Source organism: Haliotis rufescens, unplaced genomic scaffold, assembly GCF_023055435.1.
Source record: "Haliotis rufescens isolate VD_foot unplaced genomic scaffold, xgHalRufe1.0.p SCAF_6, whole genome shotgun sequence".
Lineage (NCBI taxonomy): Eukaryota > Metazoa > Mollusca > Gastropoda > Lepetellida > Haliotidae > Haliotis > Haliotis rufescens.
In genome coordinates, this window is record NW_025964334.1 from 51,583,355 (window position 1) to 51,606,676 (window position 23,322).

The 23,322-nt window shown below is 41.1% G+C and overlaps 1 protein-coding gene across 1 annotated transcript in view; it reads right to left on the reverse strand.

Annotated features, from left to right (window-relative positions):
- Nucleotides 1–23,322, reverse strand: part of LOC124138153 (MAM and LDL-receptor class A domain-containing protein 2-like) — a 120,557-nt gene that overhangs the window by 27,292 nt on the left and 69,943 nt on the right. The window contains exons 108-143 of the mRNA XM_048386546.1: nucleotides 22,995–23,251; nucleotides 22,257–22,485; nucleotides 21,666–21,791; nucleotides 21,115–21,375; nucleotides 20,325–20,471; nucleotides 19,498–19,748; nucleotides 18,902–18,992; nucleotides 18,525–18,638; nucleotides 17,787–18,052; nucleotides 16,825–17,053; nucleotides 16,190–16,458; nucleotides 15,643–15,730; nucleotides 15,058–15,177; nucleotides 14,412–14,549; nucleotides 13,926–14,051; nucleotides 13,334–13,464; nucleotides 12,091–12,175; nucleotides 11,435–11,554; nucleotides 11,005–11,154; nucleotides 10,211–10,326; nucleotides 9,463–9,627; nucleotides 9,225–9,315; nucleotides 8,600–8,752; nucleotides 8,034–8,297; nucleotides 7,512–7,645; nucleotides 6,818–6,923; nucleotides 5,926–6,329; nucleotides 5,337–5,427; nucleotides 4,982–5,119; nucleotides 4,340–4,599; nucleotides 3,796–4,030; nucleotides 3,570–3,692; nucleotides 2,541–2,668; nucleotides 1,799–1,931; nucleotides 927–1,079; nucleotides 90–248 (exon numbers count right to left, since the gene is read on the reverse strand). Of these exons, the coding sequence (XP_048242503.1) occupies nucleotides 90–248; nucleotides 927–1,079; nucleotides 1,799–1,931; nucleotides 2,541–2,668; nucleotides 3,570–3,692; nucleotides 3,796–4,030; nucleotides 4,340–4,599; nucleotides 4,982–5,119; nucleotides 5,337–5,427; nucleotides 5,926–6,329; nucleotides 6,818–6,923; nucleotides 7,512–7,645; nucleotides 8,034–8,297; nucleotides 8,600–8,752; nucleotides 9,225–9,315; nucleotides 9,463–9,627; nucleotides 10,211–10,326; nucleotides 11,005–11,154; nucleotides 11,435–11,554; nucleotides 12,091–12,175; nucleotides 13,334–13,464; nucleotides 13,926–14,051; nucleotides 14,412–14,549; nucleotides 15,058–15,177; nucleotides 15,643–15,730; nucleotides 16,190–16,458; nucleotides 16,825–17,053; nucleotides 17,787–18,052; nucleotides 18,525–18,638; nucleotides 18,902–18,992; nucleotides 19,498–19,748; nucleotides 20,325–20,471; nucleotides 21,115–21,375; nucleotides 21,666–21,791; nucleotides 22,257–22,485; nucleotides 22,995–23,251 (6,051 nt within the window). The remainder of the gene's footprint in view (nucleotides 1–89; nucleotides 249–926; nucleotides 1,080–1,798; nucleotides 1,932–2,540; nucleotides 2,669–3,569; nucleotides 3,693–3,795; nucleotides 4,031–4,339; nucleotides 4,600–4,981; nucleotides 5,120–5,336; nucleotides 5,428–5,925; nucleotides 6,330–6,817; nucleotides 6,924–7,511; nucleotides 7,646–8,033; nucleotides 8,298–8,599; nucleotides 8,753–9,224; nucleotides 9,316–9,462; nucleotides 9,628–10,210; nucleotides 10,327–11,004; nucleotides 11,155–11,434; nucleotides 11,555–12,090; nucleotides 12,176–13,333; nucleotides 13,465–13,925; nucleotides 14,052–14,411; nucleotides 14,550–15,057; nucleotides 15,178–15,642; nucleotides 15,731–16,189; nucleotides 16,459–16,824; nucleotides 17,054–17,786; nucleotides 18,053–18,524; nucleotides 18,639–18,901; nucleotides 18,993–19,497; nucleotides 19,749–20,324; nucleotides 20,472–21,114; nucleotides 21,376–21,665; nucleotides 21,792–22,256; nucleotides 22,486–22,994; nucleotides 23,252–23,322) is intronic.

The window sequence follows — 23,322 nt, forward strand, 5'->3', positions numbered from 1 at the left end:
TTCACAGATACATCATTTTCAAAGAACAAATCATTTGTCAGATTAAATCGGAGGTTTAAGTATTTTAATTTTCACAGATTATTCATTACCTTGCATTGCGTATGCATCGAGACGCCCCACTTGTCCTCCGTACATGTGGAAGAAGAACTTTAGACATTTCCCCACTGTGTCGACTGTTATGCTGGGGCTTATGATTCGAGCTGTATAATTGCCCCTCTTACCAGAAGCCTCTGTGTAGATGTAGTACCCTGCATGAACATTGAAGGTGAAGGTCAGAATTAATTTTTATGTAAATGTACTATACACATAGTGAGTGAGTGAGTGAGTATGGTTTTACGCCGCTTTTAGCAATATTCCAGCAATATCACGGCGGGGGACACCAGAAATGGGCTTCACACATTGTACCCATGTCGGGAATCGAACCCGGGTCTTCGGCGTGACGAGCCAACGCTTTAACCACTAGGCTACCCGACCGCCCCTACTATACACATAGCCCATAATAGGTAGGATATTTGTTGTCCTAAATCTGAAACGTTTAACATTGATTCATTGACATAGACAGCAAAAATTACCATTAACGTTTTGATACGCAAATACAACCAGGAGCCATGCGTTCATTTCAGCAGTGAAATATTTGTGATACGTTAGGTAACATAATATTGCTATGTGAAAACGCTCAATATTGTTTTATATCATAACAGCATCATGTTGTACATAGGTACAACTTTGGAAACTCCTTAATCAACGTAAAAATGATTGTATGAGCTATCCATTCGTGACCATTGCAACCGCGACCATCTGGTTAAACCAGAAAAATTCAATGATACCCTTAAAATAGTTACTTTCTTCAATAATATTTCTTACACGGAATATAAATTGATTGAGTGAGATGTACTTATGCCGCCGTGTGGAATATACAGACTTACCCTTAGATGTTTGTGTGGTATGGTCAAATGTTGGTCCAGTGTTGATAGAGCCTGTGGAATTCTGTTGTAAGGTCCAGTCAAAGTCGTCGGTGGTGTCTTGATGCCAATGACAGATGTTGTCGCTGTCAAAGTTGCAGTCAACAACAGTTGGGGCTGTTCAAAATATAGTCATCAATAAAGAGATCTGCAGAATTATTTCTTTACACTGATATCATTTTTTTTATTGATAGAAAACAACAAACCAATAGTACTTTCCTATTTAAGTGTAATTATCACAGAACAGTTACCATAATAAAACTACGTTAGGCCTGTTAGTCAACACTTCATGGCAGGAAAAGCCATTCTTCATGAAGTAAGTGCTACTCAACTTTTGATTTGGATATTGAAATATTCACAGAGAAATATTTACATTTACATTTAAGTGATGGACGTGGTGTAGCAAGCATGGTATAAAAGTTATATCTGCATCAGTAGTTGCGTATGATCCTTGAACTGTACATTTTGATCGCATCATATCCAATGTTTAAGTGAGTGAGTGAGTACATGTAATTTAATGTCACATCTGCAACATCCAGGATAGACATTCCAAACAACCGATCCCCATTTCTGTCACCGTATATGACAATATGGGAGTTTGTCTTGCCGCAAAAGGTTCTTGAAGAGTGGAGAATAAAGTGATAACTATTGATAAGAACAAGTCAAGAGCATGAAGAAGCAAACCTTCAATCCAATCAGACCTCACAAATCTTCCTAAAAAAACCTCTGTATGAAAATGGTGTTTCTTTGACAATAGAGGGCTCCATATCAAACTGAATGTATAGTGGCATTCTGAGAAAAACATGGTAACTTAAATGGTCAATGTAATAACTGACCATAGGTCACGGTGGTGATGGCTGCAGTTGGGGTGGTCGCGGTGGTTGCGTTGCAGAGACCAAGTGTTATGGCGATGTCGTCAATAGATATATCTCCATGATAACCCGTCCCAATTTCGCCATCAAAGATGACCTGGCAATACAATTGCAACATTTATTGTAGGAAATAATGTATGTCAAAATGTGTTACTGGAATTAGGTTGGCGTGGTAGGTTATTCATGAATTGTACACTAAGGTTATCGCACTGGGACCTTCCTGGAACAAATTCATTATACATAGATCATTTCGACATAGCCAATTTGGACATAATTATTTTGTATTTGTTTAGAGCTAGAGCAGCCATAGTTACAGCTTAAATAACACTTCTACTGTGACAGTTATCGGCGAGTTCCAATGTATATCTTGTGTAATTGCTTAGATAAGATTCTGGACAAAAGAAAAGTGTACACTTGAAAATTGAATTAAACCAAAAAATACAAACGTAATCAAAACGTTACTAGGCTGAAAACATTTGCCGAAACAGTGCAAACTTAACATTCGAAAAATAAGAATAATTCACGTATCGAATACATTACCATTTAAAAACCATTTCGTGTTTGTTTCAGTTTTAAGCCACCATCAAACATGGGCATATACTTTCTTTTGCCTGTCAGATTATATGTTGACCTTGCAAACTTCGATTCAGGAATCACGTCCTATTCAAAGTTATACCATGCCAGTGGAGTTTTGACAGCATCTTACTTGGTAGCTGACGGTGCTGTTGATGTGGAGCCTGGCGTTGATCCACTGCTGTCCCTGGTTTCCATTCATAGACCAGATGAGCGTGCTCTTGGAGGGATTTGCCTGATAGACGCGCAGTGCTCCCACGTCTACATCAGGAACAGATACACAGACATGGTAATTGGCATTACTTTAATCACAGACATAGGAATAACCATAGTAAGAGGCCTATATATCCTTTAGGCAGCCATAAGGAATAGACACAAATTATCCGTCAGTGGTCAGGTATGGAAGAACATACCATTATCCATAGAAAGCTGAATAGACTTAATAAACTAAAGGCTGTGCTTATGCATATATCTGTGGATTTCAGTTTGTCTGCATTTGGATCATATAGTGTCTACTGCTTACATTTGTATGTCGATATAAGCATAAATGTCCTTTTCCCTTAGAATATTACTGTGTCTGTTCAAATGAACAATTTTGTCTAATTTATGCCTAAGGGAATGGACATGAATCACAGTGCCAACAGTTAGAGATGTAGGAACATGCGAGTATCATAGTGGATTATACAGATACACAGAAATAGCCATGACGCCCATCAACGTAGAGGAAGGCAACACACAGACAGAAACAAAATATACAGGTGCGACTAAACTCCTTTCCATAGCCACAATACATCTGCCCAAAACGTACGGTCGATTGTATGATACCGACTGTATCATGAGCATGCGTTTAACAATCACTATGAAACATCCGGTGGCACCCATCAAAAACACATGCAAAGTCAAGTCAATTGTTCACCCGATAAAAGACAGGACCATATGGTACAAGTCAAAATACAGAACTGCTTTGAAGGTAATTTTTGTCACGGATGCCTAAAAATTACAAATGGAAGATGAGAAAGGTCTTGTTTGTTTTGTTAATTTGTTTATGGAATGTAAGATTTCAGAAAGTCCTGCCTAAAATTGAAGACTCATTGTGATGATTTGGTGCAACGTCAACACCTATTATGCGATGTATTACGAAGCGTATGTTCGTTCCACTTACCCGTTCCATACATGAAATACCAGAAGGAGAGGCAGGAAGATGATGTCGGGAGGAGGTATTCGCTGTACAGCCAGGCTCTGTCGTTCTTGTTACGTCCACTGGCTTCAATGTACATGTAGTATCCTGCAACAGAAGCAGTACACGTTGAGGGTTCCGAAACAGTGTTTGGCTTCTCCTTGATGCATTGACTGTGACTAAAAGGCATTGTAGACAGTTTTGTACGCACCTTGGTCTGAGTTTGATGTGTGGTCGACGCTGGGTCCTGTTCCAACCGAAAGTGTCCCTCCTGAGCTCCTCAACCAGTCAAACTGGTCGCCGTTGTTGTGTCCATCGCTGTAACCACACGTGTCATATTCGAATGTGCAACTTCCGGGTACAGGACATTTGCCGTCAACGATACGGATGTCATCAATTGCAATGTCGCCGTGGTAACCAGATCCTATAACGCCTTCGAACACAATCTTTAAAGAAGAAAATATAAATAATAATACACAATAGACTGTGTCATTTCACAAGAATCTTGCAGAAAGGTTTGTGACGTTTTGCTTACCCTATAACAGTGGGAATTCTGAGTTTGTTCTTTAAGTGTACAAGCACCAGAACCAAGACAACAATCTTGTTTTGGAAACTATGCAAGGTTTATGATGGAAACATAGATCAACATCCTTACTTGCCTACATGTCTGACTGCAGTTATGAACAGCTATTCCTTCAAGAATTATAACTGTGGATCAAAGATATCACCCATGAATCAGACCACAAGAGACGCACCTGCCATGAGGTCTGTTTGTTTACATCAGCTGTTCCATGATGCCACTGGTTCAGTTGGTTGAAGGATTTGGACCAAGCCGCCGTCCCCATCACTCCTTGAGACTTGACGTACACGTTCAACTGGCCGACCTGATTCCCGTACATGTGGTACCAGAACTTGACACATTTCGGCGCCGTGACTGCTGGGTATGATGGACTGGTCAATCGTGCTGTGTCTCCCCCAACCCTCGGTGTCGATGACTCAATGTACATGTAGTATCCTGTACGCACGGAAGCGTCAATGTCAGGGTGGGGTACAGAATGTATTTTTCAGAATGTATGGAACACAAGTTCGCGGTCAGTAACAGCAGAGTTGTAAAATGGATTTGCTTCATATTTATTCATTTATTGAAAAACTCTATTGCGGTAAAAGTTTTAAAGCCAGAAATGCAGTTTCTCTCAGTAGGAGACAGGGAGAGGGAACACGATAAAGACTGGGCGAGACAGACAGACGTATACCAAAAGCAAAAAATAAAAATAAAAATGAGAAGGATGGTATGACGCAATAATATTTGTAGACACACATGTAGTGAGCAGTTGGAAAGACGAAGATAGACAGATATAAAGAAGGGTACAAGTAGACAGGTTGATAATATAACAAACCTAAGCCGCTGTCGGTAGTGTGGTCGTAGCTGGGCCCAGTATTAAGCGAAGTGGTACCATTTCTCCATCTAGTCCAGTCGAAGTTATCATTTGTGTCTTGCGTGTAACCGCAGGTGTCGACCTCAAAGTCACATACATCTGTAAACCAATATCACCCGTTACATCAGAGACCTTATTATTCCTGATTAACAAATGTAACACAGACGGAAACCAATTTCACCCTCACTATTCATGCTAATAAAATGTTACACAGTTTGAAACCAATACGCCCGTTATATCATGTTACTATTCACGACAACAAACTATTACACCGCTGTAGTTGCCATATTAACTACAATAAGGTGGGGTTACTCACATGAAGCAGGGCACGGTCCTGGCATGAGTGATATATCATCAAGTGCGATATCTCCCAGATAACTTTGGCCAACGGTACCCTCAAACATAACCTGAAAACAAATACTGTATGTTGTTATTACGCCTAGATTAGTATACCCGTGAACGCAGAGCTAATATCAAATATCTAAGGTGTTATACAATAAATCATTTAATTTTCGATCCATATTATTCATGATTTTCTGCCACCCGTGCAATGGTTTCTACCTGTCCTGAATGAACCTGGGTATCTGATGCAAAGTTTAATTATTCCATAAAGGTTTCTCCTGTCAGGTTTGTAGTTGTCTGCATCCCTGACAACTAGATGTACCCATCCTACAAGAACCTATACTGAACGTCCTGGGCTGCCGCGTTCTGCTGATCATGACTTCACATCCTAGATTCCCATCACTCGTTCTCGTGGATATCACGAAAGTGGTAAGGTTTTGCAAACTGCGAGACACTCCATCCAAGTTAATGCGATACACTGCTATATAACTGAGCCAGCGCCAAAATGTTAAGTTTACAATTAGTCTCTAAACAACAATGGCTGAGCTATGTTTATACTCTACCTGATACGGTTGAGTGCTGGTAATCCATCTCTGTGCCTGAGTCCACACATTCCCTACGGACTTGGAACGGGTCCAGATGACCGAGTTGTTGACAGTGGAACCTCCTGTTCTCATGTACACATTCAGGGTGCTAACATAGGGTCCAAACATGTGATACCAGAACGTCAGACAGGCGCCAGTTTGGTCAGTTGCTTTCTGGACACCAGAAGTGAGTTGTGCTTTCTCGCCATATCGTCGTGGAGAAGATGTTTCGATGTAGATGTAGAATCCGTGTCCGGTGGTGTGGTCCCGATCAGGACCAGTTCCCGATGATGGTGTTGATCGATTGGTTCTGGTCCAGTCGAAGTTGTCCAGTGACTCCTGGAAGAATCCGCAGTATCCGGTTTCGAAGGTACAGTTCATGCCTGAAGATTTGAAAATATGATGTTTCATTTTAACAAGGCCAATTATAGTTCAGTTGTCATCATTAAGATCAACCATACTTCTTTAATCTGTCATAGAGGGCATATATCTTTCCCATTAATTAAATATTTTGAGGTTTAAATTCCAAAAGTATAGTGTTTGTCTTCCAGTTGATAATAAATTATTTTAGTCTAAATTAGAAGAAAATGTTTATTTGCATGAAGGTCTCAGGCCCATGAAGGACAAAATGAAAAAAAGACCGCGCTGTATTTTTTCCTAGGTCCGTAAAAAGATAAAGAGGTAAAAGGATAAGTGAGGGCGCGCAGTTTCTTCAAGTGGTAAGGTAGATACATAGTCATACAATATCCAAGTAATCCTTCCGGCCAGCCATTGTAGACCCTTATGATTATTGTGACTTATGGCAAACAAGGACGACATATATACCGATCTGCTGAACAGTTATGTAAGAATTGTTAAACAAAGTTCTTACTTGTATCGTTGTACACTACTCCCGTCTGGCAGTCCAGGAATGTGACATCATCAATGGCGACATCGTATTTTCCGTAGCCTGGTGAAGGCAGACCATCGAACACAACCTGCATTATGGATAATTGGTTACAAAGTTACATGGGGCAACTAACATCAGATATTGAGGAATCCAGTATTGTCAGTCTGGTTCTGGTATGAGCCGTTTCTGAAACTCACTTGACGGTTAGAATGAAAGCGTTTTGCTTTGTCATACTGACCTAGTAATACAGTTGTGACATCTAAAGAACATAAAACATACAGTTTCGTTTCATTGCAATTTTCAGTTTTAATTCCAAATCACAGTACAGTGAAACAATATTCCAATGTCAAGATTAGTGCAAGATTTATGCATGAGTCTAGTTGTATTGGTATCCCGGTATACTGCTAAAACCTGCGGAAAACTGTTGTAACTGTCAAACTGGCTTAAAACCAAAGTAAGTAAATTTATCCGGGTATGTCATGAAGGGGAAATCAATACTCAGCATCACACAAAGTACCACTGTTTGGATTCGAATATGATACAATGGAGTTCCACTTAACCAGATTACTTGTATCATATACCAGATTGAAAATATCAAAAAGTAGCAAATGCTTTTTATGTATCCAAAGTCTCACTTCCTTAATGTCATAGGTGTTATGTTGCAGCGACATCTTACCCTGTAGCCAGCATTGATTTGCCCAATGTCAACTGTGTCTGTTATCCAGCTGTTGCCTTGGTTACCAGTGTGGCTCCACAGAGTGACGACGTCATTAGGATGTGTGCTATGTTGCAGCAGCACACGCAGGTTGCCTGAATAGCAATTTAAATTTGACAAAAAATGAACAATTTCCTTTAATGCACAGACATAACTACAATTGTGATCGTATCTTTACTCTAGGCCAACAGGCCTTTGACATAAAGAGGTCAAAGTGACCTAAATGACAGTATTTCTGAAAATCGTTATCCCAGTAAACAAAAATCTGGTGGCCACACTTTAGAATTTCGGTACAACATACGATTCACACTATCCAACTAACTAGAACTCATGCCAAATATGTGGCAGTCAGAATGACTCTATATTTGTACTTACCTGAGCTCATTCCAAACGTTTGGTAGTCAGAGTGAGCTCTGTATTTGTACTGTTTAGAACATATTCCAAACATTTAGCAGTCAGAATGAGCTCTATATTTGTACTTACCTGCGCTCATTCCGAATATATGGTGGTAGAAGCTCATCCGGCAGCTGGGTCCAGTTGCCCCAAAGATAGGACTGGCCAGTTGACCGCGGCTCTTGTAGACCCCTGACCCTTGTCCAAGCACCATGTAGTGGCCGGTTTGGTTGTTGTCGGTGTGGTCGACGCTGGGGCCGACTGTGCCAGCAACTCCTTGGTATGAGCTCCACTTGTAGGTACCGGTGCTGATGTCCATCCAGCCACATTGGCCATTCTCAAAGGTGCAGGTACCTATGAACATAAAGATATATGCAGTCAGTGTTTATGCAGTCAGTACAATTGCAGGGGGCAGATCTCCACAGGAAAAGAACCAACGATCCCGCATGCACACGGGACGCTAATTTGCACAGAACCAGGCCTCTCTTACCCTCCAAAAAATGAATAAATAAAATGCCAAGCGATGTGTGAAGCCGATTTCTGGTGTCCCCCGCCGTGATATTGCTGGAATATTGCTAAAAGCGGCGTAAAACCAAACTCACTCACTCATGTGCATGTGGATCCACGTAGCGTAGGTCTACGTAACTGAAACTTACCGCAGCTCTTCTCGTCAGATTTGTCCAGACACTGAACGATGAAGTCACACACTTGAGATGCTGGGATGCACTGGCCGTTGTCACATTTTGATTGGTTAAAACCACATGGGTTCGGCGTGGTCGGAGGGGTTGGCGAGCCAGTTGGAAGAACCGCTGAAACCAACAGAAACCTATGACATTCTCTCACATTATAATATTTCAAACCTATTCGAATAATGAAATACATATATTTATTAACACTGGGTAGCAGACAAGTAGTTGACCAGAGCTTGGGCGGCTCACTAGGTAACACGAAATGGGATATAACTGAGTTCAAAATATTTTAATACTGAGAACCTTATCACATTCTTATGGCATTTGAATACAAATGTATCGGCAAAGTGGAAGCAGATTCTTGCATGGGCATGTGAGTTTATAAATACTGTTTAAGACCTGAGTCAGCACTATCCCTGCTAAATAATCGAGCCTGGCCTTGGCAAACCAGTTGTTGATATAACGAGCAATATACCAGAGTACGATCATACCTAGTCTACCAAGTTAGCCAGCCTGTCTACACGAGCAAGTTGCATCTTACGACCTGCACAGATAACGTGACATTATGGGATTCAATGACATGTGCACTTACATGAACTCGGTACACATCCGGGTGTTACTGACAAGTCGTCAATGCCGATATCGCCTGTGTAGCCATTGCCAACGACACCTTCAATGACAATCTGAAAATGGCAATCAAGGAGAGTGATTAACTTCATGTTCGTTAACTCTCACATCGTTTAAACGCCTAAGGGATGAATTTGAGAATCAAATGATACCTGATATATATATAAAAAATGTCATTTCCAAAATAAACAAAACATAGTTACTTGGAATGTTTGTGCAGCGTAAATTTGGATGTCTGCTCTCTCAAAGAAATCTCCAACATTTCCGGTTTTGGTCCAGATCTTCTGTAAAGCTCCGTTTGTTGATGTTCGACTGTAGACAGTCAGAGCCCCAATGGATCTGCCGTACATGTGGTAGTAGAGCCGGAGCTAGAAATACAAGAATCACACGTGAGTTTCATTGATGTGTTGTGACCAGTTCTGTGAGGGCATAGCAGCTCAATGTGACGCTGTAGATGTTTACCATCAACTGAAGTCCAAGAGTGAGGGTATGGTGACGTTGTGAGCCGTTGTATGACAGGATGGCAGTTCAATGTGACGCTGTAGACGTTTACCATAATGAGAGTTTGGTGTGGTTGTTTTCCTTTATGTGGCGGCATAGCAGCTCTATGTGATGCTGTAGACATTTACCATAAACTAGAGTCCAAGTGGGAGGGTGTGGTGACGGCAGATCATCTAACATCTACTCATGGAGACAAATATGGCACAATATTTGGAATGTCATCTAGGGATCCTGATTAGGTCAAATGTTGGATTCAAACCTACAACAACCATATCCCGAGATCCTGAGACGGTTGCTGCCTGTATAATACAATACACCTGTCGTCGACACCTGTTGTGCATGCATGTTTGAGGGAGAAATATCAATGCCATATTTCCTCAATATCTATTTCCTCAATGTCACCTTGTGGTAACAATCTACTATTCGTTGAGGTAACAGAAAGTGTTTTACCGTGCACGTTGTCGCTGCTCGTTTCCTGCTCATGGTTGGGTTGAAGGTCGGACTAACAAGACGGGCCCTGTCTCCTTGCTTACGTGGGCTTGACGTCTCAATGAATAGATAGTAACCTGGGCAGGAAGAACCACGTCTGTTACTCGTTTCACATCTAACATTAAATATTTAAACACTCATTCAAAGCAGTGCTTCAGGTCCATTTTGAAAAACACATATACAAAAGAATTTCCATATTTTTTTAACGTGTACTAATGTACACGACGAGTTTACCACGAAGTAATTGTTCACATTGGGAGTAGTGTCGGCAAGTTAATAAAAGAAACTGACTTATGTCCTTCTGTATCCATATAGACGTAAGGAACAATACGTTTTGGGAAGTTCAGCATATACAAAAAATGTAAAATTCAATTACAATGAGCTGAAGACCCGCGTATATTTCCAAAACCAAACTCTCTCACTAATAAAGTAGGACAAGTATCAAAGAATTAAGGTTATATTTCGCTTTTAGCAATATTACAGCAATATCTCATAGGATGATACCAAAAAAAAGGCTTTATGCATTGTACCCCTGTTGGGAGATGAACATGTAACTTTGGCGTGACGAGACAAGGGAATGCTTTAACCACTACCCAACCAACCTGTTCCACTGTTCCAACTTTTACACTGGAATACTGTGTTTATTCCACTGCACAATTTTAAATTACCAATATGTAAATGAACACTGCAGTCACAACATCACTCAATGACAGTGACTGTCTCTACCGGTTGGGAACAAACGTTAATCTGTTTACCAAGAGATGTTCCTCTGGTGTGGTCACGTGATGGTCCGGTTTCAACTGAGCTTGTCTGACCGTTGGATCTCGTCCAGTCGAAGTTGTCTCCCTTATCCTGTGTCCAGCTGCAGAGGCTGGTTTCAAAGTCACACCGTGCCGGGTAGCTTGCTGGAATACATGTGGACATATTGCCTCTAGTACATTGTTATCAAGAGGGTCATTTCTGTTATCTGTTTTTCTCTATCTGCCTTATTGTAAAGGCAGTGGCGGGAAGCTAGCTGGAATACACGTGGACATCCTGCCTCTAGTACATTGTTTACCGAGTGTCATCTGCGTAATGTAAATTATGAATGCTATGTATATCTAGCCTGGATGTTGCCTGGGTGTGACCTGGCTCTTGACTTATTGCACTGGTTACTCAGGTTACAGAGTTATTTCAGCTACTCACTACATTGGGTTTCGTCACTACCGTCTCCGCAGTCGTCAGAGAAGTCGCAGCGGTCGGAGTTTGGTACACATGCACCCCTCTTGCATCTGAACTGACTTCCGCTACAGGTTGGTTGAACAGCTGTGTAATCAACGAAATCATTGCGTGAGTAAGCTTTGTGTATTAACTTCGAATTATTTTCGTCAAACAACTTTGTGTCGTTTGGTGAGAGATGAAAGTGATGCAAGTCTTGGCCTTTTATCACTTTGTTGACAACATCCTCGTGAATGGTGCCTGCGCAGGATCATAACTTGAGCAATTGTGGATTCGAACCTACGACCAGTGGATACCGGAGGTCACGCTAGACAATATAATAATAATGAGTTCTGATACTACCTATGCCTGGAGATAAGCTACATAGTGCTAATATTTGAACTTATACTTTCCGGCCACCCACAACATGATTTTAATGATTCAGTGTGATCAATTGTATTGCAACGTATAAAAAACGTTGCTTCAAATATTCTGAATTATTTTTTACATAATTGTACTAAAATAGCATCTATCTGCAAAGTGTATCTATTTATAGAACACACAGGTAGGATTAAATCAAGCACAACACTATCATAAACAGATCATTGATTGGGTTTTAATTTCAACATGATTCAGAGACATACGAGGGAAGTTGCAGTTGATGAATTGGACGTCGTCGATAGCGATGTCGCCCAGCACACTGAATGTTCTGCTGCCTTGGATGACGATCTTTAACACAAAGATACACTCATGACACTTCAAACGTATATATATACTATTCTTGAACAAAAAAATTCATATCCTCTTGTTGATATTATTTATTTGTACAAGCGCATAACATGGAAATTCGATTTGATCATATTCAACGTTCACATCAATACGAAATTATTCTAAAAACAATTTGAAAGTTAGTCCTGATATATAAACTCCACTTTTGCAACAACAAATTTTAGAAATAAAAACGACTCAAGTCAGGGAGTTATTATTCTTGAGGAGTGGGGTGGCTGAGAGAAAAAATAATTTATTCGGGAAAACGCTTGAAAAAAAATCCCCTCAGATTTGAAAATTTTACACACTTGGACATGCGGAATGTTCTGACGATATCCCAATACGTTGTTAAATAAAGAACAATTGTTCAGCTACCCCTTTCAGAGAATTTGTTAATAGAACTGACCTAAAACATTATTCTGCCTTTATCACTAAATCAAGTTCGTCTCGAAATCAGTAAATGTTACGTCCTTTTAAAGTCAGCAATATTTTTCTTTGAATAGTGAGTGAGTGAGATAAAAGTTTAAGTCACATCGGCAATATTTCAGCCATCAGAGACTATCAAAGGTTAAACATAATAAATACATAGGGACTTACATAAATACCTGCCAACGAAGGACAATAAAATAACTAGACTTATCACAGAAATATATTTAAAACTAGTTTGTAATCATAAAATCAATAGCACTATACATAACATTACATTATAAAAACGAGCTATAGATCGCCAGCAACTGAAGGTAGATCACCACACTAGGGACCATGGGGACGTACAGTACTTAAGCTTCCTGCATGGACCCAAGCCGGGTTAACATCCTCCCTTCAGGTATTGGCGATTTTTTACAAATTTAGCCAAATTAAGAGAACATATATTCTACGCTTAAAAGCATAGTAGGAATAACATACTTTGAATGATATGGACTTACTATACCCTCTCAGGGGGACAATAATTTTACACTACTTTAACCTCCTAGAGGATACAGCCACGAACAATCCAAGATATCAATTATATGAATAGTTAATTGTCATAATGGTGTTTTTATTAGGAAACGTGATAGCCAAGACGACTATATAGGAACGATGCTGCCTATTTATACAGGGTTCTACTGTAAAGCTTACGTTGAATGAGGTAGATATCCTTCCGATGTCAATTATTCCATTGAGCCACTTTTTAGCCTGGTTCCCGTGTCTCTCCCACAGTACGGTGTCTCTGTTGTCTGCCCGGGCTGCCACATTCAGTGTGCCAATACCTTGGAAAAAATGTTCAAACGTGGAACTTTATTGTGTTATTGACATCCGTTCTAATGCATACACAGGAAAATATACAGCTTTTCTTTCACAGCATAACCTTTTGAAAGAGGGGGACAAGTTAGAGATAACCAACTATACAACACCTAAAGGAGTTTATCCATGATAACTTGACCTATCTCAACACACCAACTTGTACATGCCATTCAAAGAAGTCCTTGTGCATAACATCAACTTGCAAATGTCATTATATGCAGCAACTATTTTGATTTAATTGGGAACCTTTATCTCCGTCTGGTCGGTGAAGTTGGAACGCCTCATCCTTAGGGATATTCATAGTTTTTCTTATATATGTCACATAAAACGAAAGAAATAAAAAATATGTAACCGCCAAAGGCAAAGAGATCTTCACTGACCAAGCATTGTGTGAACGTAAAGTAATTGTGTGAGGATGTCCACCCACCTGCTCCATACATGAAGTACCAGAAGGACATCTGACAGGTGGAACTGGAGGCACCCAGCTTGGGGCCAACCAACTCTGCTACACTGCTCCTTGTGCCGTAGCTTGCGTCAACATACAGGTACGTGCCTGCAACATCAAACAACACACGAACATTATTTCCATGGTGACCTAATGTGTCAGTAATTGAGGCTGGTGCCCAAACACCAATGGCTGAAACCATGAATAACGACCCAAGTACAATAACAGCCAATCAGCCAACTTGTAGAGCCTCACCAAAATATCGCCATTTTCGAAAGGGGGGGAACTAACTCCAGATGCCAAGCGATCAGCTGAACCTTTTTGTGTAAAATACTGCCTCCTCTACACAGTGACCTACACATATGTCAGGAAATATGTTATTTAACATCATGACGTACGTAGTAAGGTGTGTCTGTCAGATCAGAGGTAGGAAAAAATGTATGTAATTGCTTGAATCTGACCGCTTACCTTTAGGGCTGTTATAGGTGTGGTCAAAGCTGGGACCAGTGTTTGACGTCCTGGTTTCATTTTGTCCCAGGGTCCATTGGAAGCTTCCTTGACTATCATCTGTCCAAGTGCAGTAAGTGCCCTCAAATCCACAGTCACCTGAACAGAGGCAATAGTATAACCATAAGTCGCCCAGCATGTGTGAAGGTGATGTTCATGATTTTCTCAAGAAAGTCACAAATTGTCTTGGGTACTTTTGTCATAGCGTAGAATCAGTCCACATATCAAGTGAAAGGCTACTGACATGACATTGCTCGTCCCCGTTATTGTCTCCACTGTTTATATAGTTTATATTGCATTCTCAGATTCAGTATACAAGCCAAGCTATCTGTCAGGCGTTATTATATTTTTGAATTCAAATTACCAACAAATTCTACTCGGTACCCATGTACTGTTTGGTGAACAGAGAGAACATGATAGAAGATATACACCCTTGTTTCAATGTAGTGCAGCACAGAGCGATGACCACTCTCACGGGTCACGCACCCATCGTCACCTCTCCACCTTCTCTCTGTCGCAGCTCGTTCACTGATGCGTGCACAATACAGTGACAAAAAATCAATAATTTACAAACACCAAGAGAAAACCGATTTCAGTTGTTTCTTACCACACTGTAATTCGTCGTTTCCGTTTGGACAGTCACGGATGAAATTGCAAACGTTCGACAGAGGGACGCTTGTGTTGGCGGTGTCCTGGCAGAAGAAGGTGCCATTTGCCCCTTTTTGAGCTGCAACATATTTTATATAACATATGATATTTAAGTTTCAAGAAAATGTATCGTCGCCAAAACATAACATAATGATATGGTTTACTTCTTGTGACAGAACACTTGATATGATATATCATGATATGTGGATGCCTACATGATACCATAAAGTAAATACACAAACACATCTTATTATATATCAAGGGCTTCACACATTGTATAAACGTTGAAGTTGAACCAGGTCTTCATCGACAAGAGAACATGTTACCAACAAAGCTTTCAGTTGACCATAATGAAAAAAATAATATTCAACACCTCATGCCCCAAGTAACGTGTCGACATTGAAACATAGACGTTGGTGCTCTTGCGACGCTCACGTCTAACAATGTAATTCTTGTGACAGCTTCATTATGCTTATTTCAAATACATGTCAGGTATGCACAGATATATCTTAATATATTTTGTCCATAGTGTTAAAGTACACACCGCTGTCACAGGAGTCGGTGATAAGGTTAAGGTCGTCAATGGCGATGTCTCCCGTATAGCTGGAGCCCACAGATGCAGAAATATACAACTGGAAAAAAGTTGACATATCATCAGATATTGTTCAACATGTGCTGATGTGGAATTTAAAATCAGAGACCTGTCTATATTTACCTTTTTTTTTAAGCTTATTGTGTTCGAAGATAAGATGTGATGCTAATTAGATCCCTGATTCTGACTGAGGAGAAAGCATGTAACTGTGTATCCTGTGCATTTTGTGCATGGGCAGTTGATGGTGAAAATCTTCAATTGTAGTGCACCTGCAAGAGCTTTATGATAAGTTAAGTATTTCTGTATAGTTAAAAATATATCTTCAAAATCGCATCGATCTGGCCAAAAAAAACCCCAAACTTACACTTTTGACTAATCCGTCACCAGGACGGACACAGACATACACTATGATCGCACATGCATAGTGAGGTCAAACCCAACTCATACGCTCACTTACAGCATAATATTTAAATCATTTCAATAACATTATGCGGTTTACCTCGAAGTTGTCATATGGGTTGTCTATCCTGGCAAAAGCTTGTTGCCACTTGTTGCCTTGGGCACCACTAAGCGACCAGATCATCTGAGGCTGAGACTGAGGGTACTGGAGGGAGACGTTGAGGCTGCCGATGGAGGCACCGTTCATGTCGTACCAGAAGCTGAGACAATAGTTAGGCACTGCACTGTTCATTGGGATGATCTGGGACTGGAGGGTGGCGATGTCGCCTGCCTTGTTTGGGGAACTGGATTCAATAAAGGCGTAGTAACCTGAAAAAAACGTGTATTGCTTTTAGCAACATTCCAGCTGTATGAGGGCGGGGGACACCAGGCATAGACTTTACACAGTGTACACGTCATATAGGTGGAATATGGCCTATTGTGGCGATAAACTACCAACAACAAACAGACAGTGTACCCATGGAGAGGAACGAATCTACGATAGTAGGCTACCCTGTCTGATACCCTGTTGATAGATGGTACATTATGCTCAAGTTTAATCAAACAAAAATCGTTCAGTGAATAGTGTTTAGCTCTCCCTTTCAGCGAAATAAATGTATGTCACCTTAAGCATTGAAGGTCCCCAACAAAGACGTTTAGTAACTTAGAAAGACACTGAGGCTGAGGGGAGCCTACCTGTGCTACTTCCGAGTGTGTGGTCAGTCATGGGTCCGGTAAAGGAGGACGGTGTGCTCCCCCGACGCCTTGTCCAGTCAAAATCATCTGACTTGGACTGCATCCAGCTGCAAAAACTGTTTTCGAAGTCGCAGGAGGCAACGGAGGCGCAGGAAGCGCTGGACACGCTGATGTCGTCAAGGGCAATGAAAGTTCCTGTGCCACTGCCCTGAATTGCCTCAAACACGAGCTGAAATACGTAAACATGCAGTAAATATGACAGAGTGAGTGAGTATGGTTTTACGCGCCATTTAGCAATACTCCAGCAACATCACGGCGGGTGACACCAGAAATGGGCTTCACACATTGTACCCATGTCGGGAATCAAACCTGGGTGTTCGGCGTGCCGAGTGAACGCTTTAATCACTAGGCCGCCCAGTAAATATAACAACAATTATTGATACTTTATTATGTCATTCAGGAACTTTTGTAATTTCAGAGCTAGTTTGGCTTGGTTTCAATAGCGTCACCATTTCAATACAGGCTCATCGAGGAAGGGTAACAGATGAATGTAGATTCTACAAGGTCACACTTCACAAATTGGAGCAAACATAAAAACTACTGGGTCAGCCAAACATGTTTTAGATCGGAATATGATTACTTCCTAATCAATTTATGTGAACAATCCTATTTCAAATGACTTGATATAAACAATATGCACCCAGGGGTGCTCTTAAATGAGTGACATTGTTTTATGACAGTATTTTAGTGATATCACGTTGTGTCAGAGTAATGGGTTTCAATTCATCATCGTATGAAGTCCAGCTCTGTTGTCCCGAACCTGAAATTGCTGGAATCTTGATAAAACCGGCATAAAAACCACTCTTCACTCTCTCACTCATATCAAAAACAACTTACTCAGAACTCAATAGGCAAACTGTGTCCCATCCCTCTGTGTAATTAGTCATCTATCTATGTCTAACCTGGTATTTCTCTTGTGCAGTGACATCAATCCTAGCAAGCTTCCACCTGTTGCCCTGGTCTCCGTACAGACTCCACTTGGGCTTGGCCAGGGTCTTGTCGCTCTCCTGCTTGGCGTACAGGTTGAAGGTACCGCCATTACGACCACTCATGATATACCAGAATGAGACGCACTGGCCATTGGGTGGTGGAGGGTACTGCTTGCTGTACATCTGGGCCTTCGTTACTTTCATTGTGGCAGGATTGGGGGAGATATACATATAATGCCCTGAAATGAGATGAATTGAATGGGTAACGATGTGTCCCATGACACCTTCAACCATTGCAACAACCCCAGTCCCCCTAAGTCGGCTTTTACGCCAATATATCAGGACGCTATTCCACCTTGGAGGTCTTCACAGGAGTAGGGATATGGCCAAGTGAACTTCAATAGATATCAATAGCATGGTTGGGGCATGACGGCACGCGAAAATCCAGGTCACACATAGTAACCACCCATCTCTGTTTGCGTCGTCTCTGAAGACACGTGTTGGTCAATGGGCACACTGTAATCCAAATTTCTTAACATGACATTATCTACGACCGATTTGGCGACAGGGTCTTGTGCATAACCATAGCTGACTAATGGAAATACTGTTGTCCATAACATTACAATTGGCTATGTATGGCATAAATGGTTAGCCACATAGCGACTGGTTGATTATCATTATTATCGCAAGAACACTTTAATTAAAGATAACCTTGGCTTGTTCCATATGTGTGGTCTTTGACTGGTCCAGTCCCTTGTGTTCTTGACCAATCAGTGCTGGTCAGGGTGTAGCCGCACAGTTTAATGTCTTCGAAGTCACAGTATGCTAAAACATAGTATGTGTTATGGTAATTTCTACTTCAATGTGTATCTTATTAGCACAACGTGTAAGTTACATCACTGTGTGCCAGTGGAAGCGGGCCGTAAGTGCATCAGGTCATAGACGTTTACCAAGTGGTGTAACCTCTTTTGAACAGTATTTCAGTTATATCGCAGGTCTTTTAAACAGTTTGGTTACAAAATGACAGGAACTGGTATACAGAGTGTCAGGAACAAGAAGTTGGTTTTGTCTATTACGTATAAACATACATGGCGCAGGACAGGCTCCGTTGAGAATCTTGAGGTCATCTAAGGCAATATCTCCTTGGTAGCCGATACCACGCAGGGCTTGAAACACAACCTGGAATATGCAATAGAAAATACAAAAATGGGTGTCAATGCGTTTGGGTTAAAGCTGCTTTGAACAGAATTTACGACATATCACAGGTGTCAAATTGATGTGTGAGGAAAGCTAGAGGTGATGGAAGGCTTTACCGTTTTGGTGAAATCCACGTGCACGGGTATACATATATTCAGGGCATAGCGAGATTTGAATCCTTGATCATAGGTTTCTCGCGAGCCCAAGGGACGCAACACTGCACAGAGACGGCTTGGCCACAAAGGACCCTTCCTTCTCAAGTGGATATTAGTAAATTTACAGATTCAGAATATAAGAATATTTATCAATCAATTTATCAATGCAAAAAATCGGGTCGGTCAAAAGGAGGAAATGAATGGAACCACTACAACTCCACAATGTATCAACTCTATGAAATCAACTTAAAATAACGAGTTAAATGAATCTAAGGGACGAGCTAACATAATCAGTGCTGTATGCATATTGAACAAGTGTAATGTTGACCCACCTGGGTATTAATGACTGCTCCTATTTCCACCTCAGCATATTTCCACTGATTTCCCTGGGTACCGATTTTGGTCCACTGTTGTTGAAACTTGCCGGTGCTCTGCAGATAGACTCCAAGACGGTTGACATGGTAACCGTACATGTGGTACCAGAACGTGACGCACGTCGGACCTGTTGTTGTGAACGTTGGGCTTACAAAGGCGGCTGATGCGTTTGGCTGCTTCCCCGACGCTTCGATGTAGATGTAGTGGCCTAAATAATATGAGGGTAAAATAAGTTTGAACATGTGGGTGTGCCATTCCACCCTAGGACATCTTAAACAAAAGGAAATTTGATACAAGAAACCGTCATTATTCGGATCTATGAACCAGTTCTTAAGTCAGTGAGAATTAACTGTTTGCACCAATACCTGTTCTCCCCTACCAGATCAAGGAGCAGTAGGATTGGACAAAAGTCCAGCGTTATCAGAGGACAATACTTCTGAAGGAGCATGAGACGGTTTCTTTAAATGGTATTTGATGAACTCTTACGAGGTACCTGGTGTTTCAGGTCTGTATGATGCCACTGTAATACTACGTTTGCAATGAAGTATTACAGACACTCAGTTTTATTGTATATGCACTACTCACATATTGGATGTACACTGAATATAACAAAGATGGATAAAGCGAAATGTTGGTTATGACAAAACACACTATAATCCCAAAATAGTGATAATACACATTACTGTCTATGTGAGCAGTATATGTTGGATAGATCGAATTGGTCTTAAAAGTCCTTTGGACCTGAAAGTACACGTTACAGCAATCCATACGCATTAGGGGCTACCTTGTGTGCTCATCGTTGTGTGGTCAAAGCTTGGTCCAGTTCCTACACTTCCGGTGGAGCCTTGGTGGAGCGTCCAGTCGAATGAGTCAGTGTAACTTTGCGACCATCCACAAGAGCCATGCTCGAAGTCGCAGCTGTAAAGTGGAGCTGCAAACAGAACAGCTGTTGTATAGGGATTCCCTGTCAATGGAGTATTCTCTCCAAAGGTTCAACAACAATTATTGACCCAAAATAATGACATTCCGAAGCTCTTGGGACCATAGATTCGAGTTATCATGTTTTTGAGATTACAATAATGGACCATAGTGCCCATTAGGTTTCTGCTAAAGGTGGTTTTATTTACAATATTATGAACACGTCTTAAACCTATGTTGTTCTCACCACACATCTCATGCCCGCATCAGAGTCAAGTACGGGCGAGACGAGTATTATTCATGTTATTATTAGTAATTATTAATTGTTAATGGTACCATTGTCTCTTCATCTCATTGACATTGTACCATACTTTACAAATGTCTTATTGAAATCAAAAACCTTATTATGATTGTCTGAAATTAATTCAGTTAACCTCATTTTTTATCTAGTAAAGAATAATCAATTTCGCTGGACACGCAGCGTGTCCTGAAAAAAAACTTGTCAAAAAAGATATTGGCCACTTCTTTTAGAAATAAATATGCTTTTTGCAGACCAAAACAGTTGACCAATCCGTCCCAATCCACCCCACCTCTAGTCTATTAAGTGTCAATGCCTGACGGGATCTCGCTCTATAAGCAGCAGTCTGGCCTCTCACCTGTGGTGGACACAGGCTGGACTGTCGAGGGTCCTGGTGTCGTCTGAGAGGCACAATTTCCGACTAGCAGGCTGACGTCGTCAATGGCCATGTCGCTTGTGTAGTTTACTCCCTTTTTGCCCTCAAACATGAACCGATAGGGAGTGTTTGAGGTGAGAGTTACCCGATCTTGCAGCCAGACATTGCCTTTGTTCCCAGTGACACTGAAGATGGTCTTGTTTGACAACGTGCCCAGTTGGTACACGGATAAAGTTCCCATACCTTGAAAACAGATGGTACATGAAGAGTACACGGTAAGACCTTGAAGTGTCCACTTAAGTCATTTGTGTGAGTATAGTCATCTGCAGGCACATACATAAATATTCAGATGCGCACGTGAGCGGTCCGTTAATACTCAAACTTAATAGTATCTACTGGTATATTTATATTATTTGAGGAAATGACATTGATATTTCATATCTGGAGTATAATATTGACATCTCAACATGTTTGAAGGCCTGTCAGTAGTATTTCATTATGCAGTCAGTTAGAGAAAACACGACTGTACATGCCTGCTCCGTTCATGTTGTAGTAGAAAGTGAGACAAGAGCCTGTTGTAGCTGGCAACTTCTCACTAAGAAGCCACGCCTTTTCACCCGTCACCATTGGGGAACTGGATTCAATGAACATGTAGTAGCCTGAAAATAATGATGTGTTAATAATGAGGGTAGTTTGCCAGGTGGTGATCCTGGGTAAGAGTACTCCCAGTGTCTGAAGTAATTTTAAGACATAGAATATCGGATATGGATCTGATATACTTCACGTAATAGATAGGGCAAATTATGAATACCGACTCACAGCTGTGTAAAAGGACTGAAAAGCTTACTCAAAGTGTGTTTTATGTTGTTTAACGCCGCTGTCAGCAATATTCCACCTACATGACAGACGGCTGTAAATAATCGGGCCTTGACTAGATAATCTAGTGATTGATACAATGTCAGCCATGCCATCTTACGATCATCATATGTTGCTGGAGAGCAGTTCTAACCAGAATCCTCAAAGGGTTGTCGGAATGTAAAGTGATATGGGGACCCAAGGGAAAAAACATTCCTCTAACATCAGATATATAAATGAAATAGTTGTGTGGAAAGTCGTACTCTCACCATTCACAGAGTTTGTGGTGTGGTCAGTGGAAGGACCGGTATAATACGATTGGGTAGCACCCTTAGCACGTGTCCAATCAAAATCATCCCCTTGAATATTTGTAAAGGCACAGAGTCCAGTTTCAAAGTCACAAGAGCCAGGCGTCGGACATGCCGCATTGTCGATGTAGATGTCGTCGAGACCAATGTCGCTGTAGTAGCTGCTTCCTCGAACACCTTCGAACACCACCTTTGTAAGCAAACAAAAAAGTAATGTGTACTCGGATATAAGTATTTCTGGAACAATATGTATTTGGTCTGGGTGATCTTCATATCTTAAACCCTTAACATCTGGCGGCATGGATCGTCATGGGCCTACGTATTACAAGTCACCGTGCAGAGTTGCACCCCCTACATGTACCAGGCTGCTATAATCATGGGTTTAAATTCAAGACCCACTCCAAATATGATCATTGAGCTGTCATCAGCGTACCTGAGCTTCTGGATTTAAACACAGTTGTAAACACTAACACCATATGTGTCACGTTTGGTTTTGTTCCCACATTAAGCCAGGGGACATGATACACATGTAACTAATAGACTTTTAATCCAGACAGTAATAAACATATGAAAAAAGTTCTCTCAAAATAGAAAGGCACTTGGCATTATTTATGATTCAATGAATGAAAGAGAACTGCTTTGTCAACAGGTGCCCATTTATCGTAGTTTGTGATCCAAGTAATAAAACATGTTGTTTACCTGATATTTAGTGGATGCCTTGACGGTCACTTCTCCAAGAATCCACTTGTTTCCCTGTTCACCACTCCGTGTCCACACGGGGCTGCCCCTGTTGCCGTTGACAGAGACGTAGACGTTGAGGCTGCCCATGGTGTTGCCGTGCATATGGTAGTAGAACTGCAGGCACTCTGCGGATGTCTGCTGGTATGCTGGGGAGACCATTCTTGCCTTGTCGTGTGGTAAGCGTGGAGCTGAGGCCTCAATATACATGTAGTAACCTGAAATATATTGTTTATTTCCATCTTAACTTTTACATGTAATGCTTAAAATCACACTTTTTCAAGGTCCG